We start from the raw sequence: 15,832 nt of genomic DNA on the forward strand, positions 1-15,832 counted from the left end.
AATATTAGCTCTAGATAAAGCTATATAATCATTAATGTTCATAGTTTAATAATTTTCCTGTTAGGTTTATGCACAGAGATCATTTGTTTGGTTTGATTTCTATTTACTTTTACATTTTAATATTGAAAAATTGTTGTTTGGTAACATTGAAAATACCTTTGTTGCCGCCACAGGGAATTCCAGTTTGGTCTCAGCAGTTCTTAGAAGATTGAAATCAGATGTAGCCAATTTTCTCCCATTTTTTTTTTTCCATCTTGCCTTAATGACATAAGTTTTTTCAGGTTGGCACTTAACTGTGGGTTTTTATAGTATTGGTGTTTATATAATTTTACTGGTAGGGCTTTATATACATTCATTGTTATACCTCAATGTACCCTATCCATTGACTACTCACTGCAATGAGCATATGGCTCATGTACTGATAACTTTGATTGTTTCTCTAGTAATACTTGTCTGAACATAGCTTGGTCTTGGGTAAAAAAGTATATTTGTGTGTATATTTAATGGTTTTTTGAAACAGAAATATGAACCACTCCTCTTGATTTAGACAAATGGAACACTCTCCAAAACGTAAGTCTCACTGACATTACCATTAATGTTTAATTATACAATTATAATTCTATTCATTTTTAGTTCTCATTCTGGAGCAGAGGAACAGGTTGGCTTGGTTGGGAATTAATGAAGTGACAGGAGTTTGACCTGGATGCTACCAGTTTCTGTCTATATGATTTTGTGCAAGTTATTTAAACTCTCTCTGTCTCAGTTTTTCACCTGTGTGATGGGCATTAAAAATAACATCACCTGTCTGATGACCTTGTTGTGGGACCTCCATTATTATTTATTAAAATATTTCCTCCTTGGAATGCAGTACATTCTCAGGAATACTTAGCTAATGAGACTAGTAGTTCTGGTAGGAGCTGTGGTGTAGCCTCACTGGCTCATCCATGTGTTCGGTAGAGACAAAGTTAAATGGTAATAGAAGAATATAAAATTTAGTAACAAACAGGCAATCTCATTTGCATAAGAATTAGTAAAAGGCAGTTGTTCTAAGTGCCAGTACCGCAAAAATGGACACCATTCATTGCCTTATAGGAGCTTGAGGAAGTGACTGAGAAAGATGTTTTCATTTTATATTATTATTTTAGGCTACTGATTGAAGACCTTTCCTCTTTTCTCATGGAAACATTTAGGGCTACAAATTTCCCTCTCAGCACTGCTTTACCTGTGTCTCACGTATTTTGATATGTTGTATTTCCATTTTCATTCAGTTCTATGTATATGTATCTTAATTCCCTTGAAGTCTTTCTCTTTGACTTATGGATTATTTAGAACCATATTGTTTGCTTTCCAAGTGTTTGGAAATTTTACTGTTTTCTTTTTGTTATTGATTACTGGTTTGATTTCATCATTGCCAGATACTGAATTTGGTATGTACTCAGTTTGTGGAGGTTTGTTTTATAACCCAAGATGTGGTTCATTTTGATGAATGTTCTGTGGACATTTGGAAAAAAAAAAACACAAGTATATATTAGGTCTGATGACTATTATACAATTTAATTGATTTCTCTTCTTAGATTATTTCTATTTAAAAGAATACTCAAATTATCCAAAAGAGGATACTGTGAACTACTAGGCATGTGTCAAGAAGAAAACATACACAGGTCACTGCTTATAGGATTGTTCTCTGTTTAAAATCAAGAATATTTCACTTAAGGACAAAATGTTCCAAAAGGAAAAAATGCCTAAAGGGCTCATGACCTAAAAGTCTTCTCTCCTCATTGCTCAGGCATGCATGGGCTACATCTCCTGACTTCTTGTTAGGAAGAAGATTGAAGTACAGTGAAATGTTTAAAAATGGTGTAATTAGATTATTGATAAATTGTATGCTAAGGGTATTTTCTGATCTTGAATAATAGAAATGCCACTCACAATTTTAATTTTCCTTTTCTTTCTAGGGTTACCTTAACTGGGTCTGATGAGATAATTAAATTTGATAAAGCAATTAGGTGTACTTGATAAGAAAATGAAAAGTAAAATATTTTAGAACAAATTATTTCAGAATGTTTGCAAATCTTTAATCAATTTATGTCTTTGCTCTGTTATTCTTGTAATAGTATTCTGTGATGTTTAAATATTAACTTTTCACTAAATGAAATATTTTATTGGCTGTTTGATTTATATGTTTCATATCTTTAGCAGACATATAGCAAAAGTTTATTTTTGAAGTCAACTGACATTTTTTAAAAAATAAAACTGGTCATTTGAAATTATCTAAATATTTAATTCCAAGTGTTAATTTGCATTTTTGTGAGAATCATATATTTCATTGATCTGTTGCCTGTTTGACATCTCTACTTGGATGTCTAATAGTTATCACAAACTTAATGTGCTCAACACTGTGCCCTGTACTTTCCCTCCAAACCTGTTCCTCCTGCATTTGCTCGCATCTTAGGAAATGACAATTACAGCCTGCCGGTTTCTCAGGCCAAAAACCTTGAAGTCAGCATTGATTCTTCTCTTTCTCTCGTGCTCCACTTCCTACATCTGTGAATTCTGTTGGCTCTACCTTACAATATATCCCAAGCCTGATCATGCTTGCCTGGACCCAGCAACCCTTATCTCTCACCTGGGTGAATGTGGTGGCCTCCTGGGTGGTCTCCCAGCTTCTGCTCTTCCAGCCTTATCTCATCACAGCACCCATAATGGACAGTGCAACCCTGAGTCTGAGCCTCACACTCTTGACCCAAATGCTTCACTATCTTCACTTAAAGTAAAATCCAGAGGCTTTACATGGTCCACGAGGCCTCCCTTTTTCCCCTCATCTCCTTCTCCTGTCCCCTTCCCTCCTTCTGCTTCATCCACTTTGGTCTTCCCTCTGTTCCTAGAAGACCCCAGACTGACTTCCTCCTCAGGACCAGTACTTGGGTTTCCTGCTGTCGTGAGTGCATGGCTCCCTTCCTCTCTCTTGCTGGTCCTTACCCAAATCTCACTTCTCAGTGAGACCTTTCCTGTTGTCCTCACTTATAGGTGCAACCTCTCCCCACAAGTTCTGTCTTCTTTTTCTGTAGCATTCAACACAACCTGATCTATAGGTGTCTCTTATTATCCACATATGTGTTCCTGAAAAGTTCCGTATTCTGCAAAATCATGAACTAAAATATAGAATTTATGGGAAGCTTCATGTTAGGGGCAGATTACTCACATCAATGGAACTTTGCTACCAGAACATTAGTAAAAAATATAATACTCCAGTAACTTTCTTCATAAATCAACTGTTTTGATTCACCAGGGAAAGTTTTCCAGCTTCTTCAGCTGCACTTGCGTCTTCTGTGGATGCTTGTTCAGGTAACGGGGACTGAAATGGCTCTTTAAGCCTCTAAACCAACCACTACTTGTACTAAGAATTAGAATTTTTAGTTTTTTGTGTGTGTGTTGTTGCTGCTGCTAGTGGTTTTCTTATATTTATTAGGCTTCCTCTTTAATAAATGATGAGCTTTGTCCAAGATCCTGCTAAAACAGTGATGTGCTGGGGGAGAACCACATATGTTCATGCAACTTCCCTGTTTTACCAACACCAGTTCCTGTTCATCAACCACATGTGAAGTAATTTGTGTAAAAGTAATATAAGCTTTAGCAAAACAGACTATGCGAAATATTTTCCATTTTTGTTTACTGTGTACCTCCATCAGCTAGAAGTAAGCCCTGGGCACATGTGGTTTTTATTCTGTTTTTGGCCTTTTTTTTCCATATTATATTCCCATCTAATAGAAGTCCTGCTAGGAATAAGTATTTAATAAATACTTGTTGAATATAAGAATAAATAATCAAATCGATACTTAGACTTCTCTAGAATTCTGAAATAATTGAAAATATGAACACCTGCTTTTCTTTAAATTGAACAACTTGTCTGGTTTAATAGTTATTGACATTTAAGACTGTAATCTGATTTATGACTATTATTTAGAAAGCCAAAAGTAGATGTGTTTTAGATGAAGTTCAAGATTCAGCATTCTGTAGGAAAATGCAGTTTCATCCTATGACAATATGTTTTGATAAATGCAAACACATATGTTGTGCTTCTGTCTACCAGGCACTGTGTAAGCACTTTATATCTATTAACCAACTGAATCTTTTCAGTACCTCTAGAGCAGCAGTTCTCAAGTGTGGACCAGGGATCTCTGGAGGTTAGGACCCTTTCAGGGGCTCCATGAAGTCAAAACCATTTCATAATGACGTTAAGACACTATTTGCTTTTTCCCTGTCTTGACATTTTACTGATGGTACAAAAACAATGGTGAGAAAATTGCTGGCCCTTGTACATACCCATTGAAGCAGTGGTGCCAAACTAGATTAGTTATAATGCTATTGTTCCCTGCTGCACTCTCATAAAAATAATTTTTTAAAAATCTATTTTCCTTTTAGACTATTCTTGATGAAATAGTAAAAATCATTAATGGTATTAAATTTGACTCCAACATGTGTGTGTTAAAATGTGAATTATGCACAAAACACTGCTGCTGCAAGCTTGTGTTGTCTTGAGGCAGAGTACTTGTGCAACTGTTTTGAGTTGCAAGCTGAACTAGTGCTTTTTTCATGGAACCACATTTTTATTTGAAATAGTGACTGACAAACTATGGTTATCCAAACCTGGTAATTGGCAACATTATCTTGAAAATGGATGAAATAAGCCTGTCACTTCAACAAAAACAACGGACAGTAGTTGTTGCTAATGATAAAAATTGAGCTCTCAAGTAAAATTTAGAATTTTGAAAATCTTTTATCTGCCACCATAAGCGTAACAGTTTCCTGATAAGGTTTGCTTGGTAAGGTAGGTAGCTAGATTAACGTACAGTATCTTTTTATATTGTATAATGAAATGTATCAACATTTGGAACATCTGCATAACTCAGTAGGTTACATGAAGTTGCAAAGCTCCAGTAAGTGGCGGAGCTGGGGTTAATAACCCAGTCAGTGTGGTTGGAGTCCATGTTTTAACCTGCTATAACCAGCACTTCCATTTGAGAAATGATTATGGATTGTAACTTCTGTAAAATCAGCAGGTCCTTATGCATTTGAATTTAGATTGTTCTTAAAAAGTTCTCTTCGTTGTCTCAAAATGAAATTTTCATCATTTAGGCATCTGAGCCCTACTTATTATGTAAGTAAATATGTGTCATAAACTCACAGCAGACATTTAAGTGTGGAAAGGTACATCATATAAGAGTTTTTTCTTTTTCTTGGATCTTTCAGCTTTTTTAAAAATCTGAGTTGGAAATTTTAGGATTATTTGAAAGAATGTTGGAAAGAAATATTGTACCATATTAAAGAGTAATGTTGGCTATTTTTGATAGCTTTCCTCTTATTTTCATAGGTTAGACGTTGTCCTTATAAACCATAAAAATTACATTTGGTGGACATCTACTTTGAAATAAAGTGTCAGAGGTCTAGAAGATTGCTTAAGTCTGGAAATAGGGAATTGCTTTTATCCTATTGCCTCCTCTTATTGTTAATTTATAGGCTGAAATCGATTAACACAGTGCTGGATCAAACCAGTTTATAAATACAACCATTTATGTTTCTGCTGTCAGCTTCTCTGTAGATTAATCTCACTGACTGCTTGAATGGTTTCTTAGAGGAAAATATTGGAATGGTAGGTTTACCCCATGAGTTCCGTTAAATATGCTGCTAATTCTCATTGATTTCAGAGAAAACAGAGATAATCAGTTTGACTTCCCCACTGACTGAAGACATTGGCAAGCTGTTCACAGTACTGTTGAGTGGAACTCTTAGGCACTCCTCCTGCTTGCCTTGTTTTTGCATGCACAGATCCAAATACCAAGAGAATATCATAGAGGAACCACTTCTAATTGGAGAAAATCCCACATTTGCTAGTCAACCTTTTGTGTACAAATGATTGCTCCTTGTGAAACCTTGGTATGTGTAATGCAGGCTTTGATCTTCATTGTGCCTTCTGATTGTTGTGCCTTCGTGAAAGCAGTCGGGGAGAGATGAGGAGGGCAAATGTCTGTCTGTTACTTGCGCTTTCCTGGGTTCAGACATCCCAGGCCCAGGCTCCCTGGACTCAGGCTGAGACATTAAACCTACTCTGTCCGAAACCAAGCTTAGCAGCCACTGCCACCCCTGCCAGGCCATTCCTTGTCCTCACAGGTGTCTTGAGGCATGCCAGGAGGCTACTGCAGGACTCACCACTCTCCTGCCACAACCAGGCCTAGGCATGAGCATGCAGATGAACTAGGGCTCCAGAGGTCACTTGTCAATCAAGATTGAGAGATTGAAAAGTGTATTTATTGGGAAAAACTCTCATTTGTCATAAATAGTGGGACAGTTCTTTGAAATCTTCAAATGGTTTTGAAAACTGCTATGTAGCTAAAGCAGCCTAAGAGAAGTAGGCTGAGCCCACCACATTTCTGGAAGACCCAACACCTGAGAAGTCAAGGAGGGTTGGTTCCAAATGCTGTTTGCACATCAAATCAAAATATGTGTAGGAGTTAACTGACATTTCATTACATTTTCAGCCAAACTCTGTCAAAAATGCTTGCGGAAACAGTAGAACAATTTGGAAAGCATCTTATTTCTCTGTTTTCTAGGTATTATAATAGGCTATTTAGTTTTTTCATTATGCTTAAAATCAGATATATCTTTATTCAGTTGTAGCTTCTTTCACTCTGAAATTTCTGGTATTCATTTATTTTGCAAGGCAATAGTGGATATATAAAAAGTGACTTACAGAGATGTTGGGTAATTTATTAAAATAACCCACAGAATTTGATGGCACACTCTACTACATTTAAAAGTTTATTATTGGAAAAATTAGTAAATATTTCTGATGAGCTAGGAGAATAAAGCCTCAGAATTAGCTATAATAATAGAGCCAACTCTTTCTGTTGGAGTGTTAATTATCTAGTTTGAAAATTAATATATTCTATTGATTTAGTGCCTGTTCTAGCTTGCTAGCTGCTGGAATGCAACACACCAGAGATGGATTGGCTTTCAATAAAAGGGGATTTATTTTGTTAGTCTTCAGAGGAAAGGCAGCTAACTTTCCACTGAGGTTCTTTCTTACGTGGGAAGGCACAGGGTGATCTCTGCTGGCCTTCTCTCCAGGCCTCTGGGTTCCAACAGCTTTCCCTGGGGTGATTTCTTTCTGCATCTCCAAAGGCCTGGGCTGAGCTGTTTGGGCTGTGCTATGCTGAGCTCTCTCATTTAAGCACTAGCCAATTAAGTCAAACATCATTCATTGCAGCAGGCATGCCTCCTAGCCGACTGCAGATGTAATCAGCAACAGATGAGGTTCACGTACCATTGGCTCATGTCCACAGCAACAGAACTAGGTGCCTTCACCTGGCCAAGTTGACAACTGAATCTAACTACCACAACCCCCCTCTCTTTTTCTAGCCCCCCTCCTGCCTTCCTCTCTCTCATTCTCTTTTTTTCTCTTTCTTCCCATCTTCCCTCCCCTGCCCCCCATTATATCGTCTTTCACCACCAAAAGTGTGACTATTCCACATTTGTATATTTAGAGTAGAACATATATAATTATATATTTACATTTTACCTCACAAATATTCAAAATTCAAAAAAGACAAGTACTATTGATATCTTTAATAAAAGGATTATTATTGTCATTATGAAAAAAGTGCAACATAGTATGAGATTAAATTCCTGGCTTCAATAGGTGTGGATAATGAACTCCCAGCACCTGGAATTTGAAGGACTACATGTTCCAGAAAAAAAATCTCCTACTCAGATTTCTCAGATTGACTGTTTCCAAATGATACATATGCCCAATGCTTTTGTTTCTTATTAAAGTTTGAAAAATAAAACTTTCCATTAGTGGTGAATTCATAAATGTGGGCACAAAATGTTTGAATTTGATATAAAAGAAGTTTTGAAAGGAAGATTAGTGATTTAAAGCAAAAGATTAGTCACCCTGGTAAATTCAGCTATAGAAAGAGCAGAGTTCAGTAACAAAAGGCCCCACCTACCTGATTGCACCATTCAGGCTGTGACACCCTATCCTGCCTGACTCTGCTCTCTCACCTGCTGGGGGCCGCCAGTTGTCACAGCCTAATAAATTTCATTGTCACTGTATCAGAGCACTTGGGGTTTGTTAGCTCCAAACACTCCCTTCCTCTTGTTTGTAGTGCAGTTGATTCTTCTGCTAGATGGAGGTTGATTATTATTTTTTGTTCATTATCATTTTAAAATATAAGAGGAAAGGGCAAGTTACTTAGATTACACTTACTTCAGTTGAAGCTCTCCCATTTGCGGAGTCACAGTTAATAGCTTGAAGTTTGACTTTCTTGGTGCCTGATAATCGATTCCCATCTATTCTGCCATTAAAGAGATTCTGGTAACTTCATTCTTTTTTTATTGATGAATAATATTCTATTGTACATCTCTAGTACATTTTGCTTACTCATCTGTTGATGGGCATGAGTTATTTCTAACATTTGGCTCTTGCAAATAATGCTTCTATAAACTTTGGAATATAAGTATCTGAGCCCTTGTTTTCAATTTTTTGGTTATATATTCGGGAATGGAATAGCCAGATCATATGGTAATTTGTTATTTAGCTAGCTGAGAAAATTCTGAAGTGTTTTCCTCAGTAGTTACACAATTTTATATTCCCAGAAACAATACACAAGTATTCCAATATCTCAACCTCATCACTAAAACTAGTCATTTTCCATTTTTAAAATTATAGCCAGATCAGTGATTATAAGGAAATAACTCATTGTTCTTTGGATTTGTGCTTCATGAATGTCTAATGGTATTGAGCAAGTTTTCATGTGCCTATTGACCATTTGCATATCTTCTTTGGAGTAGTGTCTGCTAAAGTTCTTTGCCCATAGTTTTATTTGATACCTTGTCCTGCTGTTATTGAATTGTAGGAATTTATTTTCTGAATATTAAATCCTTATCAGATATATGATTAAAAAAAAAAGAGATTCTAGTAACAGTTATTCAGTTTTCCTTTGTGGAGTATATGATGAAAACCCATGGCAGATCCACCTGTCTTGCTGTTCAGAAAGATGAGAGCCAGAGGACATGATCGTGCTTTAGGGCTTCTGGTTCTCCAACTCTCCCCATGTAAGTGTTTTTTTTTTTTGGTGGCAAATAAATGGGCCATGGTCCCTTTTTAGGTTTGCAGAAGGTCATGTTTGCATTGGATAGGTAAAGTTAAATCCATTTAGTTATATTTGAAAACGTTAGAAGTTGATTTAAGAAAGTAACTTCTATATCATAAAATTATGATGTTGTCTTTAGAGAACATTAAGTCCATTCTTCTCTTTGAATGGACCTTAAATATGTATTATCGAGACGGATGAGACTCTTTCCTTCAGGAAATGATTTAAGTTCTACTTAAAAGTATGTAAAAATGGAAATTTTACCATTTTCGTTAGTAATTCATTCTAAGGACTTATAATGTTCTTTGTTAGAATACAGAATCATGTTTCATTTCTGTTCCCTTGACGGAGGGGTGATCTATTAGCTATTTGCAAAAAACAAACAAACAAAAGCCAAAATAAACCTCAGAATTTATTAAGTGAGCCACTGGCTTTTTCCCACATCATATTTTCATAATCTTATTTCAGATGTAGCTCAATCATTTTTTCTTACGACTCTTTTCAGACTTTTCTTTGTCTCATTTAAATGCTTTTATAAAGGTCTGTTCAGCCCTAAATAACTGGTCCTACTTTTTCTCTTTCTCTCACCAAAGGATTTGTATTTTGCTACCCTCGTACCCTCTTTTAATTTCATGATCTGCAGTATGTATTTCTGTGGTAAATAGTGCTATGCTCAGAAGGATATGTTGTTCCCCATATCCGTTACTATATATTGAAGTATTTGTGGTAATAATTTTAACTTAGACACCTATAATTCCATAGCATTGACATATTTGTTCTCCCTTCTCCCTGTAGTAAATACTGGTGTCTGTGCCAACCATAATTTTACTATTGCTGGGATTACAAGATATTTGCTTGCTGGCTATATACTAAACTATTCTTCATTGGGATTTTTGCCTGCTAGATTACAGTATGCAGCATAATAATTTGTACATAGTATATTCCATGTTTAATAAACTCTGAATTATATAAAGAGATTGAATTATGGTACCATTTAAAGTCAAAACCATGGTATAATTTAAATTGATGATGCTTCTCAAATGTAAAACTAAACTCACATTCTTGAGCTTTCATTTACAAAACTTTTCAAAAAGATGTATTTTTTATGATTCATTCTTGTAGGACCCAGGACTTACCTGAAGTAGCATTTCTTTTTCTATTGTTAAATATAGTACAAATGGCAGGACATTAATAAAGGCTGTAATTCAATAATTCCCAAGGTATCCTAGCTATATCATTTACAATTCAGCTTTATTAGACTATTTGGGTTTTAGGAGAAGATCATACTAGCTGAAGCGCATAGAAAAAGGAGGAAATTGGAATCAGAACCTAGGAATATGCTTGAAATACAGCTTACAGCATGTGATGTGCAGCAGAAGCGAGTGGAACTTATGGAATATGACAGGCATTTACTGTATTTTGGTCATAGTATCTAGCACTTAATGGTTTTTATTTCAGTGTCGGACCTCAATAACCCCTGTCAGGGGCAGTGACTATAGCTTATTCTCTTTGTACTCTCAATGCTGATTTCTGAGCCAAGCATGTAGAATGAATGCATCTTTATTAAACAGAAAATCATGCACGTCAGAAACCTAACCATCCTTCTTGACATCTCCCTCACTCTCACCCCATATACAATCCATCATTATATCTTCTGTACCATCTGTTTTGGTTTGCTAGCACTGCCAGAATGTAATATATCAGAAATAGAACAGCTTTTAAAAAAAGGAATTTATTAAGTTGCAAGTTTACAGTTCTCAGACTATAAAAAATGTCCGAACTAAGGCATTCGGGGAAGATACCTTGACTCAAGAAAGGGGCAGTGACATTCAGAGTTTTTTTGTCAACTGGGAAGGCACATGGGCATCTGCTAGCTTTCTCTCCCAGCTTCTCTTCCTGATTCAAATGGCTTCCCCAGGGGTGAGGTGGTAGTGAGGGGAGGGGATGTGTTTCTTTCTGCATCTCCAAAGAGCTTTAGTCTGCATCAGCTCTGAAGTTTTTTCCAGAATGGTCTCCCTCTTAAAGGACTCCAGTGAGCAGCCCCACCTTGAATGGGTAGAGACACATCTCTGTGGAAACAACTTAATCAAAAGATCTCACCCAGCAATATTGAATGAGGGTTAAAGAACATGTTTTTGGGGGGTACACAATGGTTTCAAAGCAGTACACCACTTAAATAGCATTTTTAAATCCATCCACTTCTCTCTGTCTCCACCACCCCAGTCATGGCGATTACCTTGGCCCAACCTATTACCATTTTCCAGGGCATTTTACTTGGACCCTGCAGTGATCTCCTACCAGATCTTCTATCTGCTCCTTCCACTCTGGTTCCTCTTCAGTTCCTTCCTCACATTCCAGCCAAGAACGATCTTTTAACAGCACAAGCCCTTCAAAGGCTTTTAGCTGCCCCTTTATAATAATAGCCAATAATAGTAATAATATCAACAGTACTTTTGACCAAGACTAATAAATGGGGTGATCATATAATTTATTATTCAAACTACAACACTTTGGATTATGAAGGAGAAACCACTGATAGTCACACAGGAATGACATGGATACAGATGTGAGTTTACCCAGCCTGCAAGGTCCAGCAGTCTCGCCCAGTGTTTTTTACTCAGTTCTTTATACTTCTCAGGGCTACTTACCATACTTGCTCCCACCACAGGGCCTTTGCACATGCTGTTATTTCAGTATTTGATTCCTGCCGATCTTTTATCTCTCAGCTCCTACACCCTACCTGATTTACTAAGTTAAATATTCTTATTGTAGGATCTTACCGTGCTCACAGATGCCGTCTATCATTTATTTATTTAAATGAATGACTACTAGTGTGAGAGTGATAATTTTGTATTCTAATTATGATGAAATACAATTATCAGCACAATGACATAATAAAGCATATTTTAAGTTCTGTCTACTGTGTACCAAAGAGACCAGGTGTATGTGTCACAGATTAATGTGCAACTATAATCTCAGTAGGAACAGTGTTAATATGCTACTTGATGTTTAATTTGTTGAAGACACAACAATGTACCTTAAAAGTCCGGTTTAGTAATTCTACAAATAAGTTATCAAACATTTGAAGTCAACATATTGGTACTTGAGAAGAAAGTTCCCTTATTGAGAAAACTGTGCCATTGGAGTCAAAATGTATAGAATTGGCAGATGTTCGAGCAAGTTACTTAACTTCTCTGTGGTTTCATTTACCCACCTGTAAAATGAGTATGATAATGGCATCTATTTCTTAGGGCTTTTGTGAGAATTAAATAAGTTAAAACGTATAAAGCACTTTAGCACACTTTTTTGGCACATACTAAATACTCAGTAAATACTAGGTGTTGGGCTTATTTTTATCATTCTTACGTTTATACAGTATCTACTGTGTTTCTGTCATTGTACTAGGTGTTTGGAATATGGGGGTGATGAAAATAGGGGGTAGAATGGGGTGTAATCAATAAACAAACACTTTAATTTCAAAATCTGTTGAGTATTGTGAATGAAAGGACCTAATGATGTGTTAGGGATTACTGGTGGGAGGAGCCTTAGTTAACCTGATGGCTGAGGATAAGTCAGCTGCAGAGAGCTGGGGAAGGGCATCCCATGCAGTGAGTGCAAGGGCGCCGAGGCAGGAGTTGGGTTTAGTTGGTTCTGAAAGTGCAAGAAAAAAAAGCCAAGTGTAGCTGGAGAGTTATATATGAGCAGAGAAGGTAGGAGCCTGGGCCATGGGTCATAGGGATTCTCGTAGAAAAATGCGAATTCAACTAAGTTTGTAATGTTGGTGAAGAAACTAAAATCACATGTCCCAATCAGGGTCAGATAGCTAATTAGTGTTGGAGCTCTATTTATAAGCCAAGTGTTCTGTATACATACTTTGAAAAACATTTTTATTGAAGTGTGCATAAAAACTGCATCAAATCATATGTAGAGTCCTATACTTTTTCTACAAAATAAATATATCTGTGTAATCATATAAAAAAATACATCTCACCCTGCAATCCTTAAACCAAGCCTTTGTACCCATCACCATGCCGTTCCCCAGATGTATCCTTACATCTAACAACATAGATTGGTTTTACCTGCTTTTGAACTTTCAAATGGAAGCATCTGGTATAAACTTTTTTTCCATCTAGCTTTTTTCAGTCATGTTATTCCTGTGAGATTCATCAATATTTTTGTGTATAATGATAGTTGGTTCATTCTCGTGGCTGTGTAGTATTCCATGATATGCATCTATCACGTTTTCAGTTTCATATCCCATTAGAAATCACTAAAAGAGACTGTTTATTTTGTGAAATGAAAGCTGATTGTAACTCATGTCACTGATGAACATATGTTAACCTTGCTTATTCTGGTTACATTTTTTTAAGCAAATTGAAGGGCATATGAGAGAATTTCTCTTTCATATCCTGGGTATATACCATTGATTGTTACCTTGAAAATAGATTGTCTAGCTAAAACCAAAGACTTTCATGAGCATGGACTTCTGTATGATAAGGTACTATTAATTATAAATAGAAACCATTGAATGACCCTGCCAGATGCCTTCTACTGTGTTGTCATTGAGTGTTCAGCACTTTGAAATATTATCTAGATAGTGCATGTTTCTAGGGGCTTAGGGATTTTTTAGTATTTGACTGGGTCAAATAGCCGTCAGTTCTACTTCTTAAAATTAGGTCAAGTATTAACTGGATGAGTGCCACTTTCATTTGTGTTTCATTTAGTTTTGTTTTTTCATTCTTTCTTTTTTCCTTTTTTGTTATGTTTCAGATGATGTCGCACCATATTTTAAAACGGAGCCAGGCCTACCACAGATTCAGTTGGAAGGGAATCGCCTTGTTCTCACTTGCCTTGCTGAAGGGAGCTGGCCTTTGGAATTCAAGTGGCTGCGTAATGACAGTGAACTCACTACCTATACCAGCGAATATAAGTAATTGATTGCTTCAAAATAAGATTCTATTTTAGGTTGATGTATTTAGAATATTCAACTTGTTAGCCATAATAACACAAAGGGTGAAAACATTGGATTGAATTTCTAATACATTAAGGATTTAAAGAGTAGATTTGAGCCTGTGATTCGATTCTGATTTACTTTTCTGATATGGGTTGTATTTATACATAGGAAATATATCATTATATTTGCAAAAGTAAGCTTGTTAGCGAGCTACCAGGCAAAAAATGTTATAGCTACATGGACTCTAAATTACAGCTTTCACATGATAAATTTGTGTTCTTGTGGAAACAGCCACACCCACAAGCATTGTTCATAGCCAATAAGCAGAAGTGTGTAAACAGAGACTTTTCAGTTGTTAGCTTCAGGAGGTCTGAGTGATCAGCAAAAAACTCTCTGAGCTAAATTTTAGAGTAGGGATGGAGAAAAAAATGGAACCACGGGGAAATGGAAATGAGCAGAACATCTCTGTTCAGCAGCAAACCAAATATTTATTGAGCTTCTGCCCTGCGCTGTGCCTGGCTCTGTGCTGGCATTGGGGTTGCCTACTTCACAACTTGGGGATCTTCACAACGTGGGGAGCAGCTCCCACTCTTGGTCTTTACTCAGAGCCTCTATTATGGTGGTCCATACACCATATTCGGCCTGCACAGGATGTGTGCACGTGTACATGTGTGCGAATCAATTAAAACAAACAGATTATATATGGGTATACACACAACATATATTTTTAATTGATTTCCAGCATTTAAGGATTGTCAGATTTCAAGTAAATCCCTGTTTCCTGGTCTGTTTTGAACAATAGGAATATCTGGCCACTATGAGAAGCAGGAGGTTGAACAGTGCTGCCTGCTTTGGAAACTCCATGGCCCTCTGGTGCTCTACAGTCCTTACTGTTCCTAACTCTGCCTCCAGGTCTTAAACAGCACACCTGCTTTGCTCATTTCCACTTCCTCCTTGATTTACAGGCCTGTGCTGTCAGAGCAGCTGCTTTTGTGGGAGCAATATGTCATAGTGATTAGGAGGACATTGAGACCAGGCAGCCCTGGGTTTGAAGCCCAGAGCCACTCCCTGTTAGCGTGAGCCATGTGGCCTTGGGGAAGCTGCCTGTGAGCCCCATTCAGGGCAGCACCTCATTGGTGGGGTAGTAAGCCTTCAAAGGCTCTACTATATTGAAAACAGCAAATTTTCTGGCAGATAAGTAATCCTTTAATAAATTCTAGGCATCATAAAATGGCGGCATGGAGCTTGGATTGTTAGGACGGACATAAGCAAGCAAAAAGGTGAACTTAGAAGGGAGAACCACAAATGAGAATAGGACTTTGATGGCATATGACTTGAGTTCAAATGCTTACTATTGAACTTATCATCTGAGTGACTTTTTAACCTATCTAACCATTTTTATCTTTTCTCCCTGTAAAATGGGCATAATAAAACCTATCTCGGAGAGTTTTCATAAAAATTAAATGAGATCATATTTTTATGTCCCAGGAAGAAAGGAATGGGATTTCAAATAGGATACAGATTGTTAAGCCTAACAAAAAGAAGCGATGATGTGGATAATCTGAAACTGTGGTCTTCAAACTGGGCTACAGGGCCATGGATTGTTGTATGGGAATTGTTTTCTGGAGCTTTACTATCTATATTTGAGCTTTCTGAAAGTGATCTGCTTGAGAACAGACATTTGGCCTGGACTCTTCTCCTACCCCCTTTTTTGTAACTTCTCCCT

General features: G+C 36.8%; 1 protein-coding gene across 6 annotated transcripts in view; it reads left to right on the forward strand.

Annotated features, from left to right (window-relative positions):
- The window catches only part of SDK1 (sidekick cell adhesion molecule 1), a 1,057,379-nt gene that overhangs the window by 400,351 nt on the left and 641,196 nt on the right, over window positions 1-15,832 (forward strand). For all 6 annotated transcript variants that reach the window (XM_077140486.1, XM_077140483.1, XM_077140481.1 and 3 more), the window contains one exon: window positions 13,923-14,082. In XM_077140486.1, the coding sequence (XP_076996601.1) occupies window positions 13,923-14,082 (160 nt within the window). The remainder of the gene's footprint in view (window positions 1-13,922; window positions 14,083-15,832) is intronic.

Source organism: Tamandua tetradactyla, chromosome 23 (genome assembly GCF_023851605.1).
Source record: "Tamandua tetradactyla isolate mTamTet1 chromosome 23, mTamTet1.pri, whole genome shotgun sequence".
Lineage (NCBI taxonomy): Eukaryota > Metazoa > Chordata > Mammalia > Pilosa > Myrmecophagidae > Tamandua > Tamandua tetradactyla.